This window comes from Prionailurus bengalensis, chromosome C1 (assembly GCF_016509475.1).
Source record: "Prionailurus bengalensis isolate Pbe53 chromosome C1, Fcat_Pben_1.1_paternal_pri, whole genome shotgun sequence".
Taxonomy (NCBI): Eukaryota; Metazoa; Chordata; class Mammalia; order Carnivora; family Felidae; genus Prionailurus; species Prionailurus bengalensis.
In genome coordinates, this window is record NC_057345.1 from 167,565,095 (window position 1) to 167,589,014 (window position 23,920).

Genomic DNA, 23,920 nt, shown 5'->3' on the forward strand with positions numbered 1-23,920 from the left:
ATCATTATGAGGGATTGGTGTGACCATATGACATTATGCTAACAAACACCAGAAATAATTATTCGTAAAAACTAGTTTAAGAATTACAAGCAAATCCTCTTAATGAGCCTTTTTAGTTTGGAGCTCGTAACATTGTTGAGAAAGAATCAACTCAGAGGAAAAGAAAGATGCTTAGTGTGTCTAACCTTTAACAGTCAGGGCTGTGCTGCAGCTGGCATCTCCAACACCATTATGGGCCTCACAGATATAGTCCCCACTGTCCTCAGTGCTGGCTTCATTGATGGTAAGCAATGCCACAGAATTAACGAATGACATGTTGTATTTCCAACTTTCATGAAGTTCACTGTCGTTTCGGAACCACAAAACTTTGATTTCTGGGGAACCACTTATTTTACATTCCAGTTGGATGGGTTCTCCCTGCTTTGCAATTTTTGAAGCTTCTAGTTTCTTAACAAACTTGGGAGGTTCTAGTAAATCAAAGGAAAAAAATAGCTTATGTTTGTAGTTGAAGATCCCACAAACACATGTTTAAACTGGTCACTGGTTTATGAAGAATATACTTCCTGATAATTTTATGGTAACATGTTATCTTTTCTATAAAATAAGCTTTTAATAGAGGGTTTAATTGTTAAGTTTATTTTTGTAGTTTGATATATAAACTGAAACATATAAGTTAATGTATTATAGAGGTATTTGATCAAAATTTAGTAATGATAAATCAGAATGCATATGACAGAAAAGTACAAAAAATGAGAATGGACAGTTGAAACAATATTTAACAAATTTCAATTAAACACTATTCGATAGGATCACACTTAGAGATAACACTGATTTAAAGAACAATATAAAGACAAAACAGGGGCGCCTGGGTGGCTCAGTTGGTTAAGTGTCCAACTTCAGCTCAGGTCATGATCTCACAGCTCGTGAGTTCGAGACCCACATCAGGCTCTGTGCTGACAGCTCAGAGCCTGGAGCCTGCTTCCGATTCTGTGCCCCCCTCTCTCTCTGCCCCTCCCATGCTTGCTCTCTGTCTCTCTCTCTCTCAAAAATAATAAACATTAAAAAAAAAGACAAAACAGAACATTGATTAATATTTTCTTCAACACTAATATACCTTCTAACATGACCTGGTTAGTTTACCCCCCAAATTTAAAAGCTAAAGAAACTTTTTGGAAGACAATTACGCAAATGTGGGAAGGAACAAATTCTGGTAGACACCATATAATGATACCTTTTACACTGAGTTGAGCCGAGCACATGTCTTTGCCAACATCATTGGTTGCTTGGCAAGTATATTGCCCGGAGTCCCCTTTGCCTACTTTAAGAATTCTTAAATGGGGAGTGTTTCCCACACATGTGATAGTATAATTTCCTCCAGGACGTATCTCCTTGTTGTCTTTTGACCAAGTGATTCGCATTGGTTGGGCACCAGTAACATGACACTCAAAGTCAGCACTTTCCCCAGCAATGACATCTATAGATACAGGCTTGATGTCAAAGAATGGAGATTTCTTAGGTTCTGGAAAATGAAAAGAAAAGGCAATGGACATTTTGTTTTGTTTTACTTTTTTCATTGGCCATTTCTCTTCTGACAATGAATAAGAAGTCATGGTTCACAAAGAGAAAGATTAACGTGGGAACAAACCTCTTGCCGTCAGTCTAGCACTAGAAGATGCTGTTCCAAGTGGGTTAGATGCTGAGCAGGAGTACTGGCCAGAGTGGCTCAAGTCAGTTTGCAAAATTTTTAAAGTTGCCACATTATCTACAAATGACATCTGTAGATTTTCATCATCTCGTAAAAGTACCCCATCTCTATACCAGCATACTTGGATGGGTGCGGAGCCATTTAATCGACAAGTGAGTGTAACTGGAAGCCCAACAGTTTGTTCAATGTCTTTCAGTTGTCTTGCAAAGGAAGGTGGGAGTTGGCGCTCTGTAGGAAGACAAGCAATACTGGAGTCATTAGTAGATGAAGTGAAAATTTCTCCACAAAGATAGAAGAATTAAGATTTCAAATTTTCTTAATTTCTAAAATATCATCACCTTGAATTCTGAAGACAGTCCTAGACGAAGCAGTTCCTATACTATTTTCTGCTTTACAGGTGTACTCTCCACTGTCGTTAATGTTCACTTTGTTAAAAACAAGCGTGGCCACATTGTTTGTAAAATAGGTCCTGTATTCAGGAGTTGGCCGTAACTTGGTGTCTCCTTTGTACCAAGACACTGTGATTTCTGGTGTCCCAGCAACTTGGCATTGTAAAGAAACTGAATCTCCAACGGATGCCTCCAGAGGCTCCAGTTCCGTAACAAAATAAGGTGGTTCTAAAGAACAAAGGATCGCAATCAGCGACTAGAATTAAAGAAAACCAAACAAACCCATGCTACGTGTTACCTCAATGCCAATTATTAAAAGAGAGAATAAGACAACACACCTAATGTCGATACCAAAGCTTTGCAAACATCCTTCCCTGCCTCATTTTCAATTTCGCAGGAGTACTGTCCCGCGTCTCTTTTTGTGCTGTTCAGGATTTCTAGGATGCAAGTTTTCTCTGTTGTGACTATGCTGCATTTTTCAGATGGAGTTATGTCAAAACCATCCTTTTTCCAGGTAACTGAAATTGGAAGGGTTCCAGTATAGGTGCTCTCCAGAATTATGGACTTCCCAGGTTCCACAGACTGATCGCTTAACCTCTTCACAAACGTAGCTGGTTCTGGTGAGTGACAAAGCATAGCAATCAAACACAGTAAAAGCACAAAGATGTCAATGTATAAAGAGTAGGAATAGAAATGCACTTGAGCAAACCTTTTACAAAGAGGCGAGTAGTGCAGGATGTTTGGCCAGCACTGTTAGAAACCACACAAGTATACTCCCCACTCTGAGAGATGTCCACATTAAATAATTCCAGTTCTGCCACAGTGTCTTCAAAATAGATGTTGCATTGGTCTCCTCTCACCAGTTCCCTGGCACCTCTGAACCAGCCCACCTTGAACGGAGGGGATCCTCTAATAACGCTTGTGAAGGTGACGTTTTTGCCTGGTAGTATCTCCACAGGTTCAGGTTCCTTCACAAAAGACGGTGGTTCTACATAGACATGGAGGACAGTGAAAAGAGCCTATAAGCTTCTAAGCTGCAACTTTGAATCAAAGACAAAGAGCACTTTTGAATGTGTGTCAGATGCGTGCCTGGATGTGCACCCAGAGAGGAATCTGTAAGAAACGGTTTGCATCTATAACACTGACCTTGTACGGCCAACACAGCACGACACTCATCAGACCCAGCGGCATTTGCAGCCACGCATGTGTAATTGCCCATATCTGAGGAATCCAGAGAATTCAGCTGCAGCGTGCAGACATTATCTGAAAATGTGGTTTGGTACTTTGCTCCACTGACAATCTTAGTTCTCTCATGAAACCAGGCAACAGAGATAGGTGATGAGCCAGCTACTTTGCACTCCAAGATGCACGAAGTACCCAGCACCCCAGCGGTATCTCTCAGTCTTCGTGTGAAAGAGGGAGGGACCATTCGGTCTGTGTGAAGAAAGGCAAGAGACTCATCAGGATTTAAAAGAGCAGAAGAGACTTGAGAGAAGGAAACCGGTGAAAGGAATTCACACATGCAACATGGGGAACGGATCAGAACTAACCTGAAACATCAACCACAGCTGTACAGCTGCTTTTTCCAACATTATTTTGCACCTGGAAAGTGTATGTGCCTGCGTCTTGCCTTTCAACAGAGAGAATCTTTAAGGAAGAGATTTTGTTGTAGAAGCTAAATTTGTGTTTTTGGCTGCTGGTCAACAGCTTTCCGTCCTTGTACCATTCAACTGAGAGTTCGGGAGTGCCAGCCACCTTACACTCCAGAGTGCACGTTTCTCCCACGGTCACCGTCATTGGTCCTGCCTTCTCAACAATGACTGCAGGCTCTGAAATAAAACGTGACAGCCATCTGTCAAGTTCTATTATCTTAACCATGCCTCTACTCTCAAATTCGCTCACATTGTTTCTTCCAGTGGTGTGGTTATGTTAGGCTCTCTCTCTAGACCTCAAAATGTGATTCCACAATTACGTGCTATCATGAAATTATGGGAATTATTAAGAAATGCGCTTGTGCACTAGTTGATTTCCAAAACAATTCAGATAATACACATTAGACAATGTGTATTGATTTGCATTTGACCCTCTTTAGAGCAAAGGATTCATGTTATTATGAATTGATATTCCTGCTTTATTTTTTTTAAGGTTCTAGAGCCAGTTTTTTTTTTTTCAAAGTTGTCATCCAAACAATTGCTAAATTGTTCAAAGATGCAAGTAGAAGTCTTTCCTATCAAACTTTGATCTTGGGAGTTCTTGTGAGCTTTAACAACCAGTACTTTGGAACCAAAATTTCTTTGCTGCATATGCTGGCTCCCAACAGTTTTCATGCTTAAGCAAAAGAGTCATGATTGCATCTGCTAATCCATCAAGAAAAGTAGTAGGTAAACAATCAAACAGATAGCTAATTTTTGTCAGGATCACAGAAATAGGAAAGACTGTTTAAAAGATCAATTGGGGGAAAAAAAAGAAGAAGAAAAAGAAGAAGAAGGTCGATTAGATCCTTTCTCTTAAACCTTTCAAATAAGAAAGTATTAGTATCATTCTAGAAGAAATTCAGAACAAGAGATTCTACCAGTGACTCTCAGTAAGTCTTCTCAGTGTTTGGCCCCACCTTCTACCAGGGAACCATCATACTATATTGTACCAACCTAAAACAGTCAGCGTGGCCATGTTTTCCCTCATTCCACCATCATTCTTGATTTGGCAGATATACTTCCCAGCATTAGCTGGTTCTGCTTTTGCAAACTGCAGAGTTGCAACATTTTCTACAAATGTAATTCTGATGTTTTCACTTTCTCTGATCACTTCTTCTTTCTCTTTAAGCCACTGGACAGAAATAGGCTGGGCTCCTTCTATGGATGCTTGTAACTCAGCAGGCTCGCCAGCCACAACGGTGAGGCTGTTCAGTTTGGAGACAAATCTTGGTGGTTCTGAACAGGGAAAGATGGGTGGAGACTGTTGAGAACATTGTCCAGATAATGGAAGAGAGAGAGAGGAAATAAGTGTTGGGCACATTCCTGCCATTTCCACCATGTGCAGGAAATACACTTACCTTTCAATTTGACAATACAGATGCAAGTATCACTTCCCACTTCATTCCGTGCCTTGCAGTGGTATTCACCAATGTCTGAGGTTTCAACATTGAGAACGTGAATACTTGCATGGAAATTTTTGGAGGCAATCTTGTATTTCTTGCTACTTCGCAGTTGCCGCTTGTCTTTGTACCATATCACCTCAAATGGCGGTGTTCCCGAAAGTTCACACTCAAGACTAACTTCAGTATTTTTAAGGGTTTCTACTACAGGCGGGAAGCTGCTAAAAACAGGTGGTTCTGTAAAAAACAAGAATTTCTAATGAATTGGGCTATTTAATTCTATAGAATATATTTATTTCTTTGTTTTTAAGTTGGAAGAAAGAGTCAAGATACTGTAATGGGCAACGTTAGCCTTTGTAAAATCACTCCGCTTCCTTGGGAGAGAGCTCAGACTAGACCCCCTAGATGTCTTTCCAAAACAGCTCAACTTCTATCTACCTAACCTTACTAATTTATCTTGGACTATAAGGATTGATGCAAAAGTTGTAAAACAAAAACCAAACCCAAGTACCTTAATTAAATTATTTGCATGAGGTATGGAATCCTGACTTCAGGGCTGAAATTTTTTGTATATGCTCTATAACTAAGATACTTAGAAGCCACCATGATGTCTGTGATCTAATCTTCCATGTCAACAAATGTTATTGAAATAATTGCCTCACACCATGACAGACTTGGGCTTTGTGATAAAAATATTGGAAAATGACTGCAGAAAACTAGTACTAAGAGTATAGTGATATAGTTTAAAAAAAAAATAAGAACCAATTCTAGAGAGAGAGAAAAATATATAATTTTCCTCTTTTAAATGTAGGGTTAAACCCATATTGCTTGTACCATATATATATGGAGTAAAATATTGCTTGTTATTTTTATTTAAAAATTTTTTTAATGTTTATTCATTTTTGAGAGGCAGAGAGAGACAGAGTGTGAGTGGGTGATGGGCACAGAGAGAGGGAGACACAGAATCCGAAGCAGGCTCCAGGCTATGAGTTGTCAGCACAGAGCCTGACGCAGGGCTCGAAATCACAGATGGTGAGATCATGACCTGAGCTGAAGTGGGACACTTAACCGACTGAGCCACCCAGGATCCACTAAATATGATTTGTTATTAATGATAAAGATTATCATGAGGATGATGATCCATTTGTAAGGTTATTGAAGGCAAAAATTAATTTTAAAATGCCTACTTTTTTTTTTTTGGTATGTTTGTGAAACATCAAATTTGAATTGCTTGGCTAATGTATTGAGGTGATCAGAATTATGCCACTGGAATAACATGAAAAATATCCCAGAATGATTGGCTACGTGTAAGCAAATCTTAAGAAGAAATAACATCTGAAAAGGGAAGTAATTTTAGTTTGGGAAAAGAGTCTATGATCTTAAATGGAAGTTAAAATGACAGTAAAAGAAAAAAAGAGTTCTGCTACAGCAGGGGAGAAGAAGGTGGTTTTTAGGTAATGAGGAACAGAAGAAAGAGATTTCTACCTTTTACGATAACCTTGGTACTACAGCTTGTGCTGCCAGCAGGATTCTGAGCCTCACAAATGAAATCCCCACCGTCCTCAGTACCGAGATTGTTCATCTGTATGACAGCCACTGAGTCAATGAAAGTCATTCTGTATTTATCACTGGCTTGGAGTTCATGTTCATTTCTGTACCACACAACTCTGATTTCTGGGGATCCGGTTATCTTGCATTCAAGTCGTGCCGAGTCACCTGCTTTCACTATCTTGGATGTGTCTAATTTCTTTACAAACTTTGGTGGTTCTAGAGAGTGAAAGAAAGAGGAGATTATGGGAAAATCGATATAAATAACAAAAGCCACATTAGGTAATATGTAGGAAAGAGGAAAAGATGAACAATGCCCGGCATAATACAGTGCACTGTTAGAGAGAGGTGTACTCTCTTGATTGGGAAGATGCATTGTACAGAAAGGAGCCAGAGGTCAGACACATAAAACAATCAAACTTGCACACCTGTCACAAGCAACATTGTAGTACAAGAGTCGCTACCAACATCATTGGTAACTTGGCAAGTATATTGTCCAGTCTTGGAAGCATCCACCGAATAGAGATTTAAGAAGGTAGTTGACCCTTCCAAGCCAATGAAACATGTAGGTCCAGAGGCAAGTTCCACATCATCTTTAAACCACTTTATTTTAAATGGTGGTGTTCCTTTCAGTACTGCTTTAAATTCTACTGTAGAATCAGGTATTGCTTGTTGTCGCTCAGGTTTCACTAGGAAGCTTGGTGGTTCTATAGATGTTAAGAGAAATATATTTAATTAGATCCCTTGTAAACTATTTTGACAGTCTTATATAAGAAAACATTTCTGAAAAGAGGTGATGACCGTATATTTCTTGAACTCAATAAATATGTAGCTAAAGAAACAGAATTATTAAGACTTTTAGCTATAAAGAATACAAGGTAAGAGTGGTACATTTAAAAAGCAATCACAAAGAAGAATCAAGAAGAGGAAGAGAAGTTCTAACCTTTAACAGTTAAGATGCCACTGCACGCATCGTCTCCTGCTACATTTGAGACCCTGCATGTGTAATTTGCAGTATCTTCTAATTCCAGATTATTGACTTCCAGTGACACAGTGTTTTCATGACAGACAAGTCTGTATTTTGCACTTGTAGATATTTCTTTTCCATCCTTAAACCACTGAGCACTAATAGGAAGTGAGCCAGAAACCTTGCACTCCATACGTATAGAAGAGCCCAGAACCTTATCCATTTTGGTTAATTTTTTGGTGAATGATGGAGGAATATTTTCATCTATCCAACGCAAACAGCAAAACACATCCATCAGTATGTTGCCATTTGTTTACAAAGGGTATTAAATAGTAGAAATAAGGAAGAGAAGCCAACTAGTGCCAAAATACAAACCTAGCACTCTCAGGTAGGCGTCACAGCTGCTGCTTCCAAAGTCGTTTTCCACCTTGAAAGTATACTGACCACTGTCTTGCTTCATTACCGACTGAATCCTAAAACTGGCCACGTTATTTTCAAACTCATCGAAAAGTATCTACTGGGCACAATTTGTTTTCCATCTTTGAGCCACTTCACTTTGAGTTCTGGTGTTCCAGCCACAACACACTCCAGCGTGACTGGGTCTTTCTCAGTAACGTCAACAGATTTAGCTTTCTCTAGGATTTGAGCAGGTTCTGCAGTGAGAATTAAAAATGCAAATTAGCTGCATTGATAATTCTACGAGAACTAAGGCGTGCTTGTGAAATTGTCCCCACAGACTAAGTTCTCAAGAGAAAGGCTTACAAACCTTGCACTAAAAGGAAAGCATAACACCTCTCAATTCCTGACTCGTTCTTGGCTTGACACGTGTATCTTCCGCTGTGCCCATTGTCCACAGCCCGGATCTGAAGTGTGGCCACATTGTTCACAAATGAAATATGAACGTTATCATCTTCATTGAGAATGTGATCATCCTTTAGCCAGGTTATGGAGATGGGAGGAGCACCGGCCACGGTACTCTGAAAGGTGGCAGAAGTTTTCAAAACAGTAGTGACATTCTCTATCTTCTTAGTGAACGACGGTGGTTCTGTGATGGAATCAGACAGTGCGAAAAGAAGAGGGATACTTGAACTTCTCCTTGTAATCATAAAATGAAAGAGCATTACCAAATTTCTGCATGGTAGCCTGCTTCTCGTGCGTATGACTGACCTTTGAGGGAGACTCTAGTACTGCAAGAGCAGCTGCCGCCTTCATTGGATACAATGCACTGGTATTCACCAGTGTCTGAAGGGTCACATTTGGTGATATGGAGGTTAAACACAGATACTCTGCCACTTAGGGTGTACTTTTTGCTGCTTCGGATTTCCTTGTTATTCTTCAGCCACGTGACTTCAAATGGAGCGGTTCCCATCACTTCACATTCCAGCTCCACATCGCTGTCTTTCACTACTTCCACAGGCTTCAGCTCCCTGATAAAGGTGGGAGGTTCTAAGGATTCAAAGGGAAGACAGAGACTGGCTTACTCAAGGGAAGACCCAGGGCCTGGCCGGCAGCACAGCCCAAATGGAAAGGAGATCCGGTCACAAACCTTTCACTTTTAATTCAATGCTGCAGCTTGCCGTGCCTGCATCATTACGGGCTTCACAGACGTAAGTCCCGCTGTTTTCTACCCTGGCACCAGAAATTTGGAAAGTGGCTAAACCATTGATGAAGGAAATGCCATGTTTCTTAATGGCTGTTATTTCATTCCCGTCCAGATACCAAGCAACTCTGATTTCAGGAGTGCCTGTTATTTGGCATTCAAATGTTGTAGACTGTCCATTTCTCAGCACTAATACAGGGCTGGGCTTCTTAATGAATTGAGGAGGTTCTAAAGATGGGGAAAAGAGTGTGATGTTGAACATTTTTGTAAAACAAAGGCCAAAATCGCTTCCTTAAGCCTCTTCCCTCCCTCCAGGAAAAGCTAGACTAGCAAGAGAGGTGTATGCAGAGATCAGACCTTTCACAAAGAGAGTGGCTTTACTGGTTGCTGTGCCAACATCATTGCTAAGTTGACAAATGTAGGTCCCAGAGTCAGCAGCTTTGGCTGAAAAGAGCTCCAGAATGGTGGAGGTGTCATCCTTCCAGACTGAGCGAGCCGCTCCCGAGTGCAACTCTTTGTTATCTTTAAACCACTTTATCGTCATGGGTGCAGTACCACCCACAAGAGCCTTTAACTGAACCCTTGCATTGGGGTTGACGTCTTGTGACTGTGGCTTTTCCATGAAGTAAGGGGGTTCTGGGATGAAAGAAAAAGGAGTAAAAAGAGAAAGGCAGGTTTATTTTGGAATGGAGCAATAAGGGTGCGAATTAAGAAATGAGAGAGCAAGAAGTTCTTGATAAGTGGAGATAAAAAATGCCAACCTTTGACTGTAAGATGGCCACTGCACTGGTTGTGTCCTGCCTTATTAGTGGCAGAACAAGTATATGTCCCACTGTCTGAACCTTCCAGCTGACTGATTTCCAAGAAGGCAGTGTTGTCATGAAAAGAGAATTTGTATTTCTCACTAGCTGTTATTTCTTGGTCGTCTTTGAACCATTGGATGCTTATGGGATGGGACCCAGCCACTATACACTCTAGGTCAATGAAAGACCCTTTAATGCTGTCCATTTTCTTCAGCTTTTTGGTGAATGAGGGAGGTATGATAAGATCTATGCAATGAAAAAGCAGAAAACAACAAGAAAAGTTAGGTCAACCCAGCAATCTGCATTTTCTCTGAAACTGTAAGATGTGGAGGAGCACAGGATACCCCGTTTCAATACCAACCTAATACATTAATGCTAGCTTTGCAGCTGCTTCTGCCAACATCATTCTGGACCTCAAAAGTGTATTCTCCACTATCTCTCTTTTCTGTAGAAATAATCTTCAGTACAGAGACTGTATCACTGACACTGATTTTGTATTTTTGGCCCAGGGTCAGCTCTTGGCCATCTTTAAACCATCTGGCTGTAATCTCCTTGGTCCCTGAAAATTTAACCTGCAAAGTGGCTGGGTCTCCTTGGGTGACATCTATAGACACAGCCTCCTCAGTGATTGTTGCAGGTTCTGTAGAAAACAAAGGGATAGGTGTGGGTTGTGAATCACTCTGCTAAAAGGCTTACATCTGCATTAGTTCCTAAAACCCATGGCAAACTTTCTGAACCGACCTTTAACTGAGAGCAGTGCAGAACATCTTTGTATTCCTGCATCATTTTTGGCCTGACAGACATATTTCCCATCATGCTTGACTTCAATGCCACTGAGGTACAGACTAGCCACATTGTTCTCAAAGGTCATTCTTATATTATTGTCTTCGGTGATTTCATCGTTGTCTTTTAACCAAGTCACCGTGATTGGCAAGGAGCCCTTCAGAGTGGCCTGGAAGGCAGCCGTGCCTCCTCGAAGGGAGCTGGTACTCTCGATCTTCTTTACAAAGGTTGGAGGTTCTAATAGAAGAATAATTCTCAATCAATGTCAGCTTTACACCAAAACTAGATTTTTTTTTTTAAAGAAGAGTTGATTCTGCAGAAGAGCCAGTGCATCATTTGAACTGACACTAACCTCTTAAAGTCACGTGGGCACTGCAGGTGCTGCTGCCCACCTCATTGGTCACCCGACACTGGTATTCACCAGCATCTGCAGCTACAAACTTGAGGATCTGCAGGCTAACCAGCCGGTCCTGAACCAAGGTTTTATACTTCCTACCACTTCGCAGCGTTGTGTTGTCTTTGAACCAAGTGATCTCAAAGGGAGGTGTGCCTGCCACCTCGGCGAGCAACATGACATCGTATTCCTTCAACACCTCAATTGGCTTAAATTCCTTGGTAAAGTAAGGTGACTCTACAGAAGAGGAATTATTTTGAGTTAATGAGGGAGGAATCTATGCTACGGGCCACAACTTTGGTAAACCAAGGGGCAAGGTAGACACAAACCTTTGACTATTAAAATGCTACCACAGTGGTCACTGCCAGCCTCATTTTGAGCCTCACACATATATTCACCGCTGTCTTCGATGGCAACGTCTGTAAGTCTTAGGACCGCAGTGGACTCCACAAAAGACATTTTGTGTTTGCTGCTCTCCTTAATTTCTCTATCGTTTGCAAACCATGTTATTTTAATCGGAGGGGTACCAGTTACTTTGCAGGCCAGCTGGGTGGCATCTCCCTTCTTTAACAACTGTGATGGCTCTAACTTTTCAACAAACATGGCCGGTTCTGTGGAAGGAAGGAAGTTATGAAGAAACATGAGGAAGAGGAAAGAACCTAGAACGATGGCAGCACAAAGATGTCAAGAAAACAATGCAGACCTTTTACAAATAAGTTTGCACTGCACTCCACGCTTCCGGCGACATTGCTGACTTTACAGGTATATGTGCCCGAATCAGAGGTTTTTACTGCATAGAGTTCCAGGGAACTTTCTAAAGCTTCTTTGGTAATATAGCAGCTCCCACCAGAAACAAGCTCTTTGTCACCCTTAAACCATCTGATTTTGAGAGGAGTGGACCCTTGGAAGGTGCTCTTCAGGCAGACTGCTGAGCCAGGCAGAACATCCTTTGATGCAGGTTTAATTACAAAACTGGGTGGTTCTAAAGAAGGGGTAGAAGAAAGAATTTCTAAGAGTTAAGAGGCATGATCTAAGGGAAGAAGTCTTAATTGGAACATCGTCTACATTAGAATGAAATGCAAAGTGTCCAGCCAACCTTGCACAATCAGGGCTGCACTGCTGTCTTTGCTTCCCACGGAATTTGTGGCTCGACAGGTGAAATTGCCCGCATCGTTCATGTCTACTCTGCTGATCTCCAGAGAGGCCGTGCCTTCCACAAACGCTATTCTGTACTTGTCAGAAGAAGCTATTTCTCTACCATCCTTAAACCAGGACACCCTCATTGGGAGGGAGCCAGCGATTTTGCAGTCCAGCCTGCAGGTACTGCTAACAACGCTATCCATGTTGCGCAGGGGTTTGGTAAAAAATGGAGCGATGTCTCTATCTGTTCGTGGCACAAGAAGAAAAGAAAGATGAGCATGGAAAAGGGCTCGGTGGTTTCATTTTTGCTCATTTGTTGGGTTTCAAGGGAACTCGTGGCACAGGTTTCTGAAGATACTAACCTAACACAGTGAATGTTGTTTCACAGGAGCTGCTGCCCACTTCGTTGGAAATCTCAAATGTGTATTGGCCACTGTCATGCAGTTCAGCTGAATAAAATTTGAGTTGGGCCACATTGTTTTTAAAACTTATTCGATACTTTTTACTAGCAACCAAAGGTCTCCCATCTTTGTACCATTTGGGCTTGAGTTCTGGGGTGCCTGTGACCGTGTACTCCAGTGTGGCTGGGTCTCCTGCTGTCACCTGGATCAGTTCTGCTCTCTCAATGATTTTGGCAGGTTCTACAATGGTATTAAACGGTTAGCATGCCGAAAAGTGCATTAAGGTTTCGCTTTAAACGGAAATATTGATTCTCAGTAAAAATGTTCCTACACGAACCTTTAACTATTAATTCCCCAACAGATGTTTGGCTTCCGGCTTCATTTTCAGCCAGGCATGTGTATTTTCCACCCAAACTAATCTGAATATCAGGGATTATCAGGACCGCAACACCATTAGAAAAGCTCATTTTGATTTTTCCATCTTCTTTAATGATCTCCTGTCCTTTCATCCATGCAACAGAAATGGGTTCTGACCCTCTCACGGCAGCTTGTAAGGTAACAGTTTGACCTGCTAGTGCAGTAAAATCATCTACTTTCTTTACAAAGGTTGGTGGTTCTAGTTAAAGAAAGAGAACAGACAAAACTTATCAATTTCCAAGCACTTTCAACACCATATACATCTAAGTGTTTTAATCTAGATTACATTTATCTTTCCAATATTGCTATCCCATGGTGTTGGCCAATTAGAAGAATATATTGAAATTTAAGAAGAATGACAACTCCATCCAAGAGAAAGAAGCATAGAAGACACATGGTTACCAGCTGACAAAATGATTATAGATTATTCCATAATCCACTTTTGCTATCAGAGATTAAATGTTTACAGTGATCTCAGAATAAAGACTGGATGAAGGTCACTGGCTTTGTCCCCAAGGTCCCAGGTTAAACCAAAGGTGAAACATATTTTCAAAGATTAGGAGAAGAGAAGGCACCAGCTTTCCTTCCGTGGGTTAGGAAAGCTACCTTGACAATTTATTAAAGAGACATCATTATGTTCAAGCACTGACCTTTTAACAAATGTGTTGCAACGCAGCCACACTTCCCAACTTCATTAGCAACAACACATTCATAGTCACCCACGTCTGCACTATTGAAAGAAAATATCTCCAGGAACACAAGAGACTTCTGAGAGAACAACCTGTACTTTTTACTACTCCGAATTTGCTTCTTATCTTTGAACCAGCTAATTTCAAATGGTCCAGTGCCTGAGACTTCACACTGAAGAAGGGCATTCGTTCCTCTCACTATATCTGCAGGCTCAAGAGTTTTGATGAAAGAAGGAGGCTCTACAAAAGCACGAAAGCATCGTATAAGTAACGGGTTACCAGCAATTAAAAAGAAAATCTTGTCTCAGAAACACAAAGGACTCTGAGTAAACAAACCTTTGATAACTATTTCGGCACTGCAGCTGTCACTGCCAACATCATTCACCGCTTCACAAGAGTAATTGCCACTGTCTTCAACTTTCACATCCGTAATATCAAGCACAGCCTCAGAATTGACAAAAGACATTCGAATAGTGTTACTCTCATTAAGTTCTTTGTTATTTTTAAACCAAGTAACCTGGATCACAGGTGAGCCTTTCAGCTTGCAATGGAGGCGTGCTGATTCACCTGGGAGCATTAAATAAGAGGGATCCACCTTCTTCACAAAGGATGGTGGCTCTACAGGAAGTTAACAAAAAAGAAAAAGGAAAGAGATCTGAAGCATAAACTCCACAAAAGAAAAGTAGACATATTACAACCAAAAGACACAATACACATAAAATATCTCGATGAAAGTTCTGTAAAGGTTATGGTGCACTCAATAGCTCTCCCTGTTTCCATGATTATAAAACACTTTCCCAGTCTCTCAATTAAAAAACAAACAAACAAACAAACAAACACAAAACAAGCAAACTCGACTTACACAAAATACAATTTTATAAAAGAAGACAGTCAAGGGTCGCCTAGACACTCGACGTTCTTAGAAGAAATTTTAAGCAAGCTTTGTTAATGGCAGACAGCTTTAAAAGAACAAAGTGATTTCCAAAGAAGATTGAAAACATAAAATCAAACAATGCCAGGATTTCCCCAAACCAAAACAATTTCTTGGATGAAATTATCTTAATAATAAAATGTAGGGGCTGCATTGTTTGCCAAAGATTTTCAACAGCGGCATCCTTAAAGAGAAGGAAGCGAAAGATAATATTCACGCATTTCTTACCTCTGATAGTCACTGTGGCTGAAGAGGAGCTGCTCCCAGCCTCGTTGGAAGCTGTGCAGACATAGGTTCCTGAATCTTTTAGTTTGGCCAGAGGGATCTCAAGCGATGCTATTTTATCTTCAAAATACATCTTATAATCTTTCCCAGGGGGAAGTTTTTGCCCATCTTTGTTCCATGTTACTGTAACTTTTCTGTCTTCGTCTACTTGGCACTCAAGGCGGATCTTCTTATTGATAGCTGATTGCACAGGCTCCAATTCTTTAATGAAACGCGGCTTGTCGATTATGATTAACTCAGCTTGGCAGATGTCAGCTCCAAACTTGTTAGAAGCTTTACAAGAATAAACTCCTCTATCTTGAACTGTAAGGTTTGAGAGTTCTAAAATGTGTTTGTTTTCTGCGTCTGAAATCTTGCGGTTAGGGGAAGGCGATAGTGCAGCGCCGTCTTTCTGCCAAATGGTTTCAATCACGGGGGTCCCTAACACTGTGCAGAGGAACTTGGCTGTCTTACCCACAAAAGTTGTAATGGACTTAGGTCTGGAGTAAAAGCTTGGTGGATACGCCTCTGCAAAAGAAATTTTTTCAACGTTACATTTTGTCTCCATGGAAGCTCTTGTTGTAACTATATATTCTAAGAAAGGAGATGAGTTCTATATTTAGATAGACATGAGACATTGTTTAAGATAGGATAATAAGATGAAAAGATCTGTCCAAGGAAAGGGATGAGTGAGTTCTTTATAGAGGAGTGAGACAACACCTTATGTCTCTATTAAAGGAAAGAACAAATGTTGCTTTATCTAGCAGCAACATCAACTTAATACAGTTAAAAGATTTGTCCACTTTAGTAGTTGATTAGTTGTCTGAATTATTTGATAGGTAATTCAACTGTTACTTTAATTCTGTAAATTAGAAGACTGTGTAAGAAGATAAAGAAAATGCACCTGACTCTTCTGAAGAGTAGGGACATTCATTAAGTGATAAGAAGATCAAGTTAGTGTTGTGAAGTCGCTCTAACCTTCATGTCAACCATCAGCAACTCCTTAAATGGCCCAACTTTGAATTCATCCCCTAAATCATTTCAAACTTGTAAAAATATTTACACCAGTAATTTCCCATTTTCATTCTGCACTTTGAAGGAAGCCTTTCCAATTAAACAAAAATCTCTTCCTTCTTTTGCTCTTGTTATTTGAAAGTTCAGGTATTAGTCCTGTTACTGAACTGGCCTAATTTGGGAGAAGAGGTTTTCAAAAGTGTCCTTAAGAATACTGCCATGTAGTGGTTGCATGGAGACTCTTTGATCACAAAGTGAAACCAATAGATGGGTTATCAGGGATCTGGGTTTCTGATTTTCTGATATGTAAAAGAATTGCAGAGGTGAGGAAGCTACAGGGAACCCTGACTTTTCCAAGTCAAAGAGATGTGCTGTTTTTGCCTTTCCCCTTCATGCTTTTGTTGGAAAAGACCTGGGACTGTCCCTCCCAGATATTTAATGCATAGCTTCTCTCAAAAACACAGGTAATTGCTACCTAGACCCTAAGCCATAGTTTTTTTGTTTTGTTTTGTTTTAATGTTCATTTGTTTATTTTAAGGCAGGGATAGAGAGAAAGCAGGGGAGAGGCAGAGAGAGAGAAAGAGAATCCCAAGCAGCTCCGTGCTGTCAGCACAGAGCCCAACATGGGGCTCGAGTTCATGAACCTTGAGATCATGAACTGAGCCAAAACCAAGAGTCAGATGCTTAACCAACTAAGTCACCCAGGCACTCCTCTAAGCCATAGTTTGTAGTCATACTTTCCCTTGGAAGGAGAAAGCAAAAGAGAAAGACAGAGACAAAGAAAAGGAAAATGCTATACATTTTTTCTTTCTCCTTTAATCTTTCTTTCTTTCTTTCTTTCTTTCTTTTTCTTTCACTAATGAGGGAATTCAAACACTCAATGAGCATTAACTACTCAAAAGTTATGCTGTTGGTCAATTAGGAAACTGAGAACAGAATATTTATATAGTTGCCCTTATTTTTAAATTAATAATAAAGCCTAGGGTGAGAATCCTAGTTTGTAGTCCTGTATTTTTATTAGGATTTAACTTTCATCTTATGATTTGGCTTTTTTCAGTTTGTAATTCTGTTCTTAACTGGTTAACTGGTTCCAAATGATTAAATACATTGGGACTTTATTTTTTAGTAGCACCAAAGTGTCCTGAAATTTTTCATATTAAGTGCCATGCCAGGCCATGAGGAGTTATCTGAGGCATTTCCACAAAGCTAGTCATTTTTTAAAATAGAATGAACAAAACAACACCCTAAACCAAGCTTTCAGGTGCCACTGGTCACTTGATTCCTTGATGTTGTTTTCAAAATAATGTATTTTTATTTTTTCTTTAGTTGCTCGTAGAAATATGACTCTAAATAATGATTTCTTGTCCCCCTATAGACTCTGCAGTACCTAGCCACCGTATTATAACTTGGCTATTGGTCTCTCCAGTTGGTAGGACATCCTGCACCTGTATAAAGAACAAAACAGGCAATGGTATGAAATGGGACAAGCACCTCAATGTATGTCATTTACCTGTCACAGTTAGGGTGGCCGTACAGCTGACACTGCCGTACTCGTTGGAAGCTTTGCAGGTGTACTCGCCACAGTCAACAACCTGGGTTCTCAGGATTTCCAGGCTGGAGACGTAATTTGAAGATCGGATAGAACACTTGTCACTTTCATAAATTTCTCGGCCAGCTTTAAACCACTGGAAGCGGACATTGGGGGCAGTGTGGATCTCACAGGTGAATTTGGCCAGGTGGCCCAGAGCTACCTCCAGGGGCTCGATTCTTCTCCTGATCACTGGGGCGGCTGCAAAGGGAAGCAGAGTCCATTAGCATGCCTCCTTAACAGGCACACCAGCTTTCTTCTAACTTCTGTTGCTGTTAATGAAGGAAAACAGTTGAAATTGATGAGATGGATTGCAGCATTTTAAGACAAGTGACTGGAACGTGAGAACAACCATTGAACGTAAAAGAAGACAATAGGTAGCTTTTAACATCTTCAATCATTACTCTGCAGTGAATTGTGAAAAAAATTAAAAGGTGATGCTATGGGCTTACATGCATAACAACATGATGTACTCTAAATATACCATGCTGGCTAGGTACACTGTGAATAGCATTTCATAATGTGATATACTAAATACAGTGATGAAGTGAAAACGGCATCAAAAAAGAAGTAAAAATACGAAACAGAAATGGACAATTAATCATGGTTATTTTGAGTTTAGGGATTAGACTGGCAATTTCAGAGGAGCTAGGTGTTCACTGACAGCTTTTATTGCATATTATTAAAGTATTTTGAAGTAAATATAAACTAAAAAAACCTGTTGGTATTATGAAACATATGAAAATATGTTTTATTTTAAAAATAAATGGCAACGTAGAGATGATGTACTACCCTGTAAGGCAGTCAGGAAAAAGGAGAAGAATTAATAACCATGATTATGTCTGTGATGTCATTCTTACTCTACACAAATTGCATCCTGGCAGAGGCAGGTAAGTGAAAACTCAGTGATGAAAACTAAAACATTACGATTCAGTGATTGTTAGAGCGCGACCCACTTCATCCTTAAAAATCCAACCTCTTTTGACCACAGTGAGTTTTGCTGAAGTTGCTGTGTGTCCATGTTCATTCAAGGCCTCACAGGTATATGTTCCTTGATGTTCTTCTGTCTTTACTTTGTCGATTACTAGCATGTATGTATTTTGATCTTGTAAACACTTGAACTTTTCATCTGAACGCACCAGTTTGCCCTCATAATACCAATTCACCTCTTTGGCATTTGTTATGGATGACGTGAGGTTGACAGGGTCACCTTCCTCCATAGTAGTGTCCACCAAGGGTGTGTGTATGACAGGACCATGTTCTTGGACTAAGCTGCCCTCATTTTCCTGTACCTCTTCGATGCCACCCTCCCTGGTACCACTTCCGGGGGACTTTCCTTTTTCCTCTGATGGGTCTGGTGTCTCATCAGGGATAGCAGCTGAAGCAACCTCATCAGGGGCAGGTGTGGTATCTTCAACTTTGATCTGACTTTCCACATGGAAACAGCTGACCTCTTCCACAGAGACGAGATATTTAGATTCGACTTCGGGTTCTCTGATTGTTTCGACCTTCTGTGAAACTGAAAAAGGACCCATTTCTCCTTGCAAGCCTGTTTTGTCTCCTTTCTGGATTCTGGGATCCTCAGCTGTTAAGATGTTTATTTCCTCACATATAATAGACCACAAAGCATCCTTAAGTTCCGTTCTCAAGTTAGCCACTTGAGGATCAATGCCTTCAATAGCAATGGTTAATTCTTCTGTTAGCGACTTCACTGAGGTAATAAGGTAGGTGCACATAATGCGTTTGGGCTCTTGGGTGAAGTTTATGGCCTTGATCTCCACCCTTTCAATGTTTCTTAACCATTCAGAGAAAAGACTCGGTTGCTCACTGGCCACTGCTGCTTGCAAAGCCCTGCGGATCTGAATTTTGAGGTTTAATCGTTCTTCTTCTGGAATTCCAGAAAGCAAACTTTCCTTAGAAAGAGTGTCACTTATCTGCACCTCTTGCACACCATTTATCACCATGGGCTCTTTTTTACACTCACTGCTTTGGTTCAGGGGCGCTGCCAGGTTGTCAGAGTGCTCTTTGAGCAGTACCTGCTTTTCCTCACATGCTAGCGGAAACCTTAGGGTCTTGCCTTCCTCAGTCCTGGCTGCAAAATCTTGCACTGCACTTTCCAGTTGATCTGTACTTTCCATCAAAATTTCACCTTCTGAGCATGTGTGTTCTGAAGGGATCTGGGGCTCACAGTTGACCTCAGAGATTGTGATGTCAAGACCCTTGAAACTTTCCATGCTGCCCTCAGCTAAGCTCTGACTCAGGATGAGAGCACTTTGTTCCTCCTGCTTTTGCAGAATCACTCTTTGCTCAGTATCCATTGCAGATACTGTCTTTTCTTTTGATAAAAGTACTTCCTCAGCCACAGAGGTTGGATATGAATGGACTGGAGCTTCTTCGATTGAAGATTGTGGATAACTCCCTTCAGGTTCAGCTAATAATGTTTTCAGAGGCTCCACTGGTAATGAACTAATTTCCTCTATGGAGAGAGCACTTGGGAAGACTTTTTCAGTATCTGATAGGACCCCCTGTGACTCTGGCTCTTGAGGCACTAGAATATCTTCTTTGGGGAGGGTTTTCTGGGCTTGGACAATCTGCAGCTGTAAACTGGGAGACGGTTCCTTGATAGACTGAACATGAAGAGTGCCATTGATGGAAAGAAGTTCCCTGGTGCTCTCTGCATTAGGCATATTCTGCTCCAACGTGACTGTGGATTGCAGTTGTTCAGCCACTAAAGTAACTTGGCTACTCAGTTCTTTGGTTTTAATCACACGCTCATAAGAAAGCTGCTGGTTTTCTTCTGCAATTAAAGCAGCTTTCAAAACAGTATCCTTCACAAAAGCTGCAATTTCCTGCTCGGAGTCAAATGCCTCAATGGCAGGATCCTTTAACGACATCGGTGGAAAATCTTTAGTAGCCTCTGGCATGGGCTTTGCTTTACTGGGAGCATCAGTCACGTCTGGGTCTTCCAGAAAAACGAGAAGCTCTGCAGCACAGGTGGACTCACCCCACCTATTCTCTGCTTTACAGACATAGAGGCCACTATCTTCCCTCTGAGGGTCATTGACAATGAGCGTCCCGGAACCATCAGGATTATGAATGATGGTGTAATAAACACTGGTGTAAAGCTGTTTGTTTTCTTTGAACCACAAGACAGTGGGTGCAGGCTCTCCAAGTACTGTGTACTCAAAGATGGCAGGGAGCCCCTGAGCACAGTGAATTGGTTTGAACTCCTTAACAAAGTAAGGAGGACAGGGACCTTCAAACTTGTCCAGAATTTCTTCCACTGGTTCTGGTTCTGTCTCTTTGTGCCCCTCTCCTTTGGAACTTATTTTTAGATAGGCACTGCATACTGTCTGTCCGTATTCATTACTGGCAATGCATGTATACTCTCCCTCATCCTCAAATTTGGTGAACAGAATGATCAGACTATGATCATTACCATCGAAAACAAATTTGTAGTCAGCAGAAGGGATTAACATCATTCCATTGAAGAACCACTGAATTTTAGGCTTGGGAATGCCCGTGACAGTAACAGACAGTTTGGCCACATCCCCTATGCTTATTTCAACATTTGACACTTCTTTGATGAAAACTGGAACATGGCCTTCCTTTTGGGAATCAAATTTCGTTGAATGAACTGGAGGTTCAGACAAAAGTTCAAGTGTTTCCTTTCTATTAGATAATTGAAGGCCAGAGCTATTGGTTTGGAATCCTTCTTCCTCAGCAGACAGAAGAAAACTAGAAAACTCTGTATGGGGAAAAATTATTATTATTTTATTATCAGTTTTACTTAACAACAACAAAAATATAGAAGTCAAAGAATTATGTACCAGCTGGTGGCCTTCTTCTGCTTTATTCCTGGAATCGCTAGCACATCTTGAGATTTACCAAAAAGCACATTCCTAATTTTTTTAACCTTAGCTAATTATATCATATTATATAATTATAGATACTGTGCTAATGCAACTTTCAATCCACATCACTTGGGTTAGAGTTTACAAATTTTAAAGCTGTTTTATGAGTTCCTCTTTGTGACATAAGGTTTGAAAACCTGCTGCCTCTATATTTATAATAAAAGAATCCAGGATTATTTAAATCAATTTCTAAAAAGATCCAGGATAGTTATTTACATTTAAGAATTTTCTTGAGTTCAGAATGATATCTATCTTCAAATTGAAGACCAATGATTTCCAAAATAAAACATCTATGTTTCAGTTACTGCTTATAAACTGAAGCTACTCTTAAAAATAAGAGGCTACAGAAAATACTTAATTTGAATTTGTAAGAGAACCACCTCTTTCAGTTACTAGAAATTCAGGCCTTCTTTTGCCGTGTAAATGGCTATATTATTTTAACAAAGCTTTTATAATAAGGCTTTTGTTGTCAAGAAAATGGGAGAAGGAGAAATGAAAGAAAACAACTCCAACATTAAAAACTGGGTTGTACTTTATTGTGTGAGAAATACCTACACACCATTATGGAACAGAAAAACAAAAGAGTGAACAACGGATATTCTTTAAACAGGATCATGGATGACAGGACGAAGGGCTTAATTTGATAACAAGGAATTCAGCTTTTCATTAAATCTGTTAGGAATGTAGAACAGCTCTGTTGTTAATTGTTTTATTACCTTCCCCCAAAGAAGTATTATTATTTTATTAATTCACTCCCTTTGCATCACATGGAATAGCCAGGCCTTAATTCCTTTCTGTTCTGGTGTGGAAGCATTAGAAGTCATGACTCTAGTGTCTGTTGGCTTTAAATGTACTGGCAAACATTATCCACAGCATGTACACCACATACTTGGTTATTTATTTTTTCAATTAGTAAGCCAGAAAACCATTGATTAATTTCATACACTAATGGTCACCACTTAACTTTACATTTAATTTGTAACATATAACTGATGTCCACTTTCCCTTCACTTAAACTCCCAAAATACCTGGAAAGGGAATGAGTGTGAATATAGTTAAATTACCCCAATTCACTAATATGTTGAAATATTTTCAGTTGTTTTCCCTTCTAATATGGTGTTTTGACCATAAAAAATACAATAAATAAAATTCAAATGTGCTCAAACATGAAAGGTATAGTTAAAAATACATGTAGTAGTGGCAGCTAATAATTATGTCTAAACTCTAGTATACATAATACAATGAATTCTTTATCCAGCATCAGGGAAATTAGTATTTCAGGCTTTTAAGTTATATGCCATTGACTCAGAAAAAAATTCTATTCAATTATCTACAACAATAAGTAAGCCAAGACTTACTTTTCTTTATTCAGTCATTGTTATTATTCTGAATATCCTCAAGTTCAATGCATTTGAAACTAAAAATTGTAACGAGCAAAATCAAATTCTTCCTTCCTGTCAATTTGATAAAATGTTCTTTCCTTTCTTTTCCTTTCCTTTCCTTTCCTTTCCTTTCCTTTCCTTTCCTTTCCTTTCCTTTCCTTTCCTTCCCTTTCCTTCCCTTCCCTTGTCCTTTTCCCTTTCCTTCCTTCTTTCCTGAAACAGGTTTTGAACTGCCCCACCACTGTGCCAGCTATTGTCATGTTTCTCATGACCTGAATTTCTAATTTATTGAAACATCCATTTTGTAACTAGGAGTAGAATAAATCCCTAAGTCCCTAAAGGGATTGATGATGTGATATATTACATTATACCCATACTTATTACCACAGATATTGTGTGCTCACTGGTTGAAACAGAAATGATTGTTCCACAATAGCATATCTGGATGAGTTATGGTGACTCAAAACAGGTAAAACAAATGTTTGGTTTTTTTTGGGGGGGGGTAAGTAGGGGGGGGTATAAAGCTTGAATATATGAATTCTTTTGAATATTAAATTTAAATGAAGTGTTAAATTTTTTAGAATTAAAAGCAATATGTTTAATATGATCATGGTACATAAAAGTTGCTCACTGCAGGGACAAATACAGCTGTTAGGTAACAGTGAGTAATTTAGAATTAGACGGAGGAAAGATTCACAACTTCAGTATTATATTCTGTTGTTTTTCTCATGATTTGTTGCAAAACTAAAATTTATCTTAAACTATATTAAGAAAAGTTACTATTGGAACAACACAGAATCACAGAGTTGAACAATCACCTCTGAGGTCTTTTGGTCCAACTCCTCATTTTCAGTTAAGAAAACTGAATTTTTTAGTATTTATTACATCTTTCTGTAA

General features: G+C 39.9%; 1 protein-coding gene across 1 annotated transcript in view; it reads right to left on the reverse strand.

The window, feature by feature from the left end:
• TTN (titin) overlaps window positions 1-23,920 on the reverse strand; it is a 278,672-nt gene that overhangs the window by 191,104 nt on the left and 63,648 nt on the right. The window contains 33 exon segments of the mRNA XM_043577187.1: window positions 186-467; window positions 1,232-1,519; window positions 1,646-1,933; window positions 2,044-2,322; window positions 2,433-2,711; window positions 2,804-3,082; window positions 3,241-3,528; window positions 3,645-3,923; window positions 4,743-5,024; window positions 5,147-5,425; window positions 6,674-6,955; window positions 7,165-7,443; window positions 7,680-7,967; window positions 8,079-8,204; window positions 8,207-8,356; window positions 8,470-8,748; window positions 8,871-9,149; window positions 9,250-9,531; window positions 9,661-9,939; window positions 10,065-10,352; window positions 10,468-10,746; window positions 10,848-11,126; window positions 11,242-11,520; window positions 11,613-11,894; window positions 11,987-12,265; window positions 12,380-12,667; window positions 12,786-13,064; window positions 13,162-13,440; window positions 13,892-14,170; window positions 14,267-14,548; window positions 15,090-15,653; window positions 17,650-17,928; window positions 18,704-21,475. Of these exon segments, the coding sequence (XP_043433122.1) occupies window positions 186-467; window positions 1,232-1,519; window positions 1,646-1,933; window positions 2,044-2,322; window positions 2,433-2,711; window positions 2,804-3,082; window positions 3,241-3,528; window positions 3,645-3,923; window positions 4,743-5,024; window positions 5,147-5,425; window positions 6,674-6,955; window positions 7,165-7,443; window positions 7,680-7,967; window positions 8,079-8,204; window positions 8,207-8,356; window positions 8,470-8,748; window positions 8,871-9,149; window positions 9,250-9,531; window positions 9,661-9,939; window positions 10,065-10,352; window positions 10,468-10,746; window positions 10,848-11,126; window positions 11,242-11,520; window positions 11,613-11,894; window positions 11,987-12,265; window positions 12,380-12,667; window positions 12,786-13,064; window positions 13,162-13,440; window positions 13,892-14,170; window positions 14,267-14,548; window positions 15,090-15,653; window positions 17,650-17,928; window positions 18,704-21,475 (11,775 nt within the window).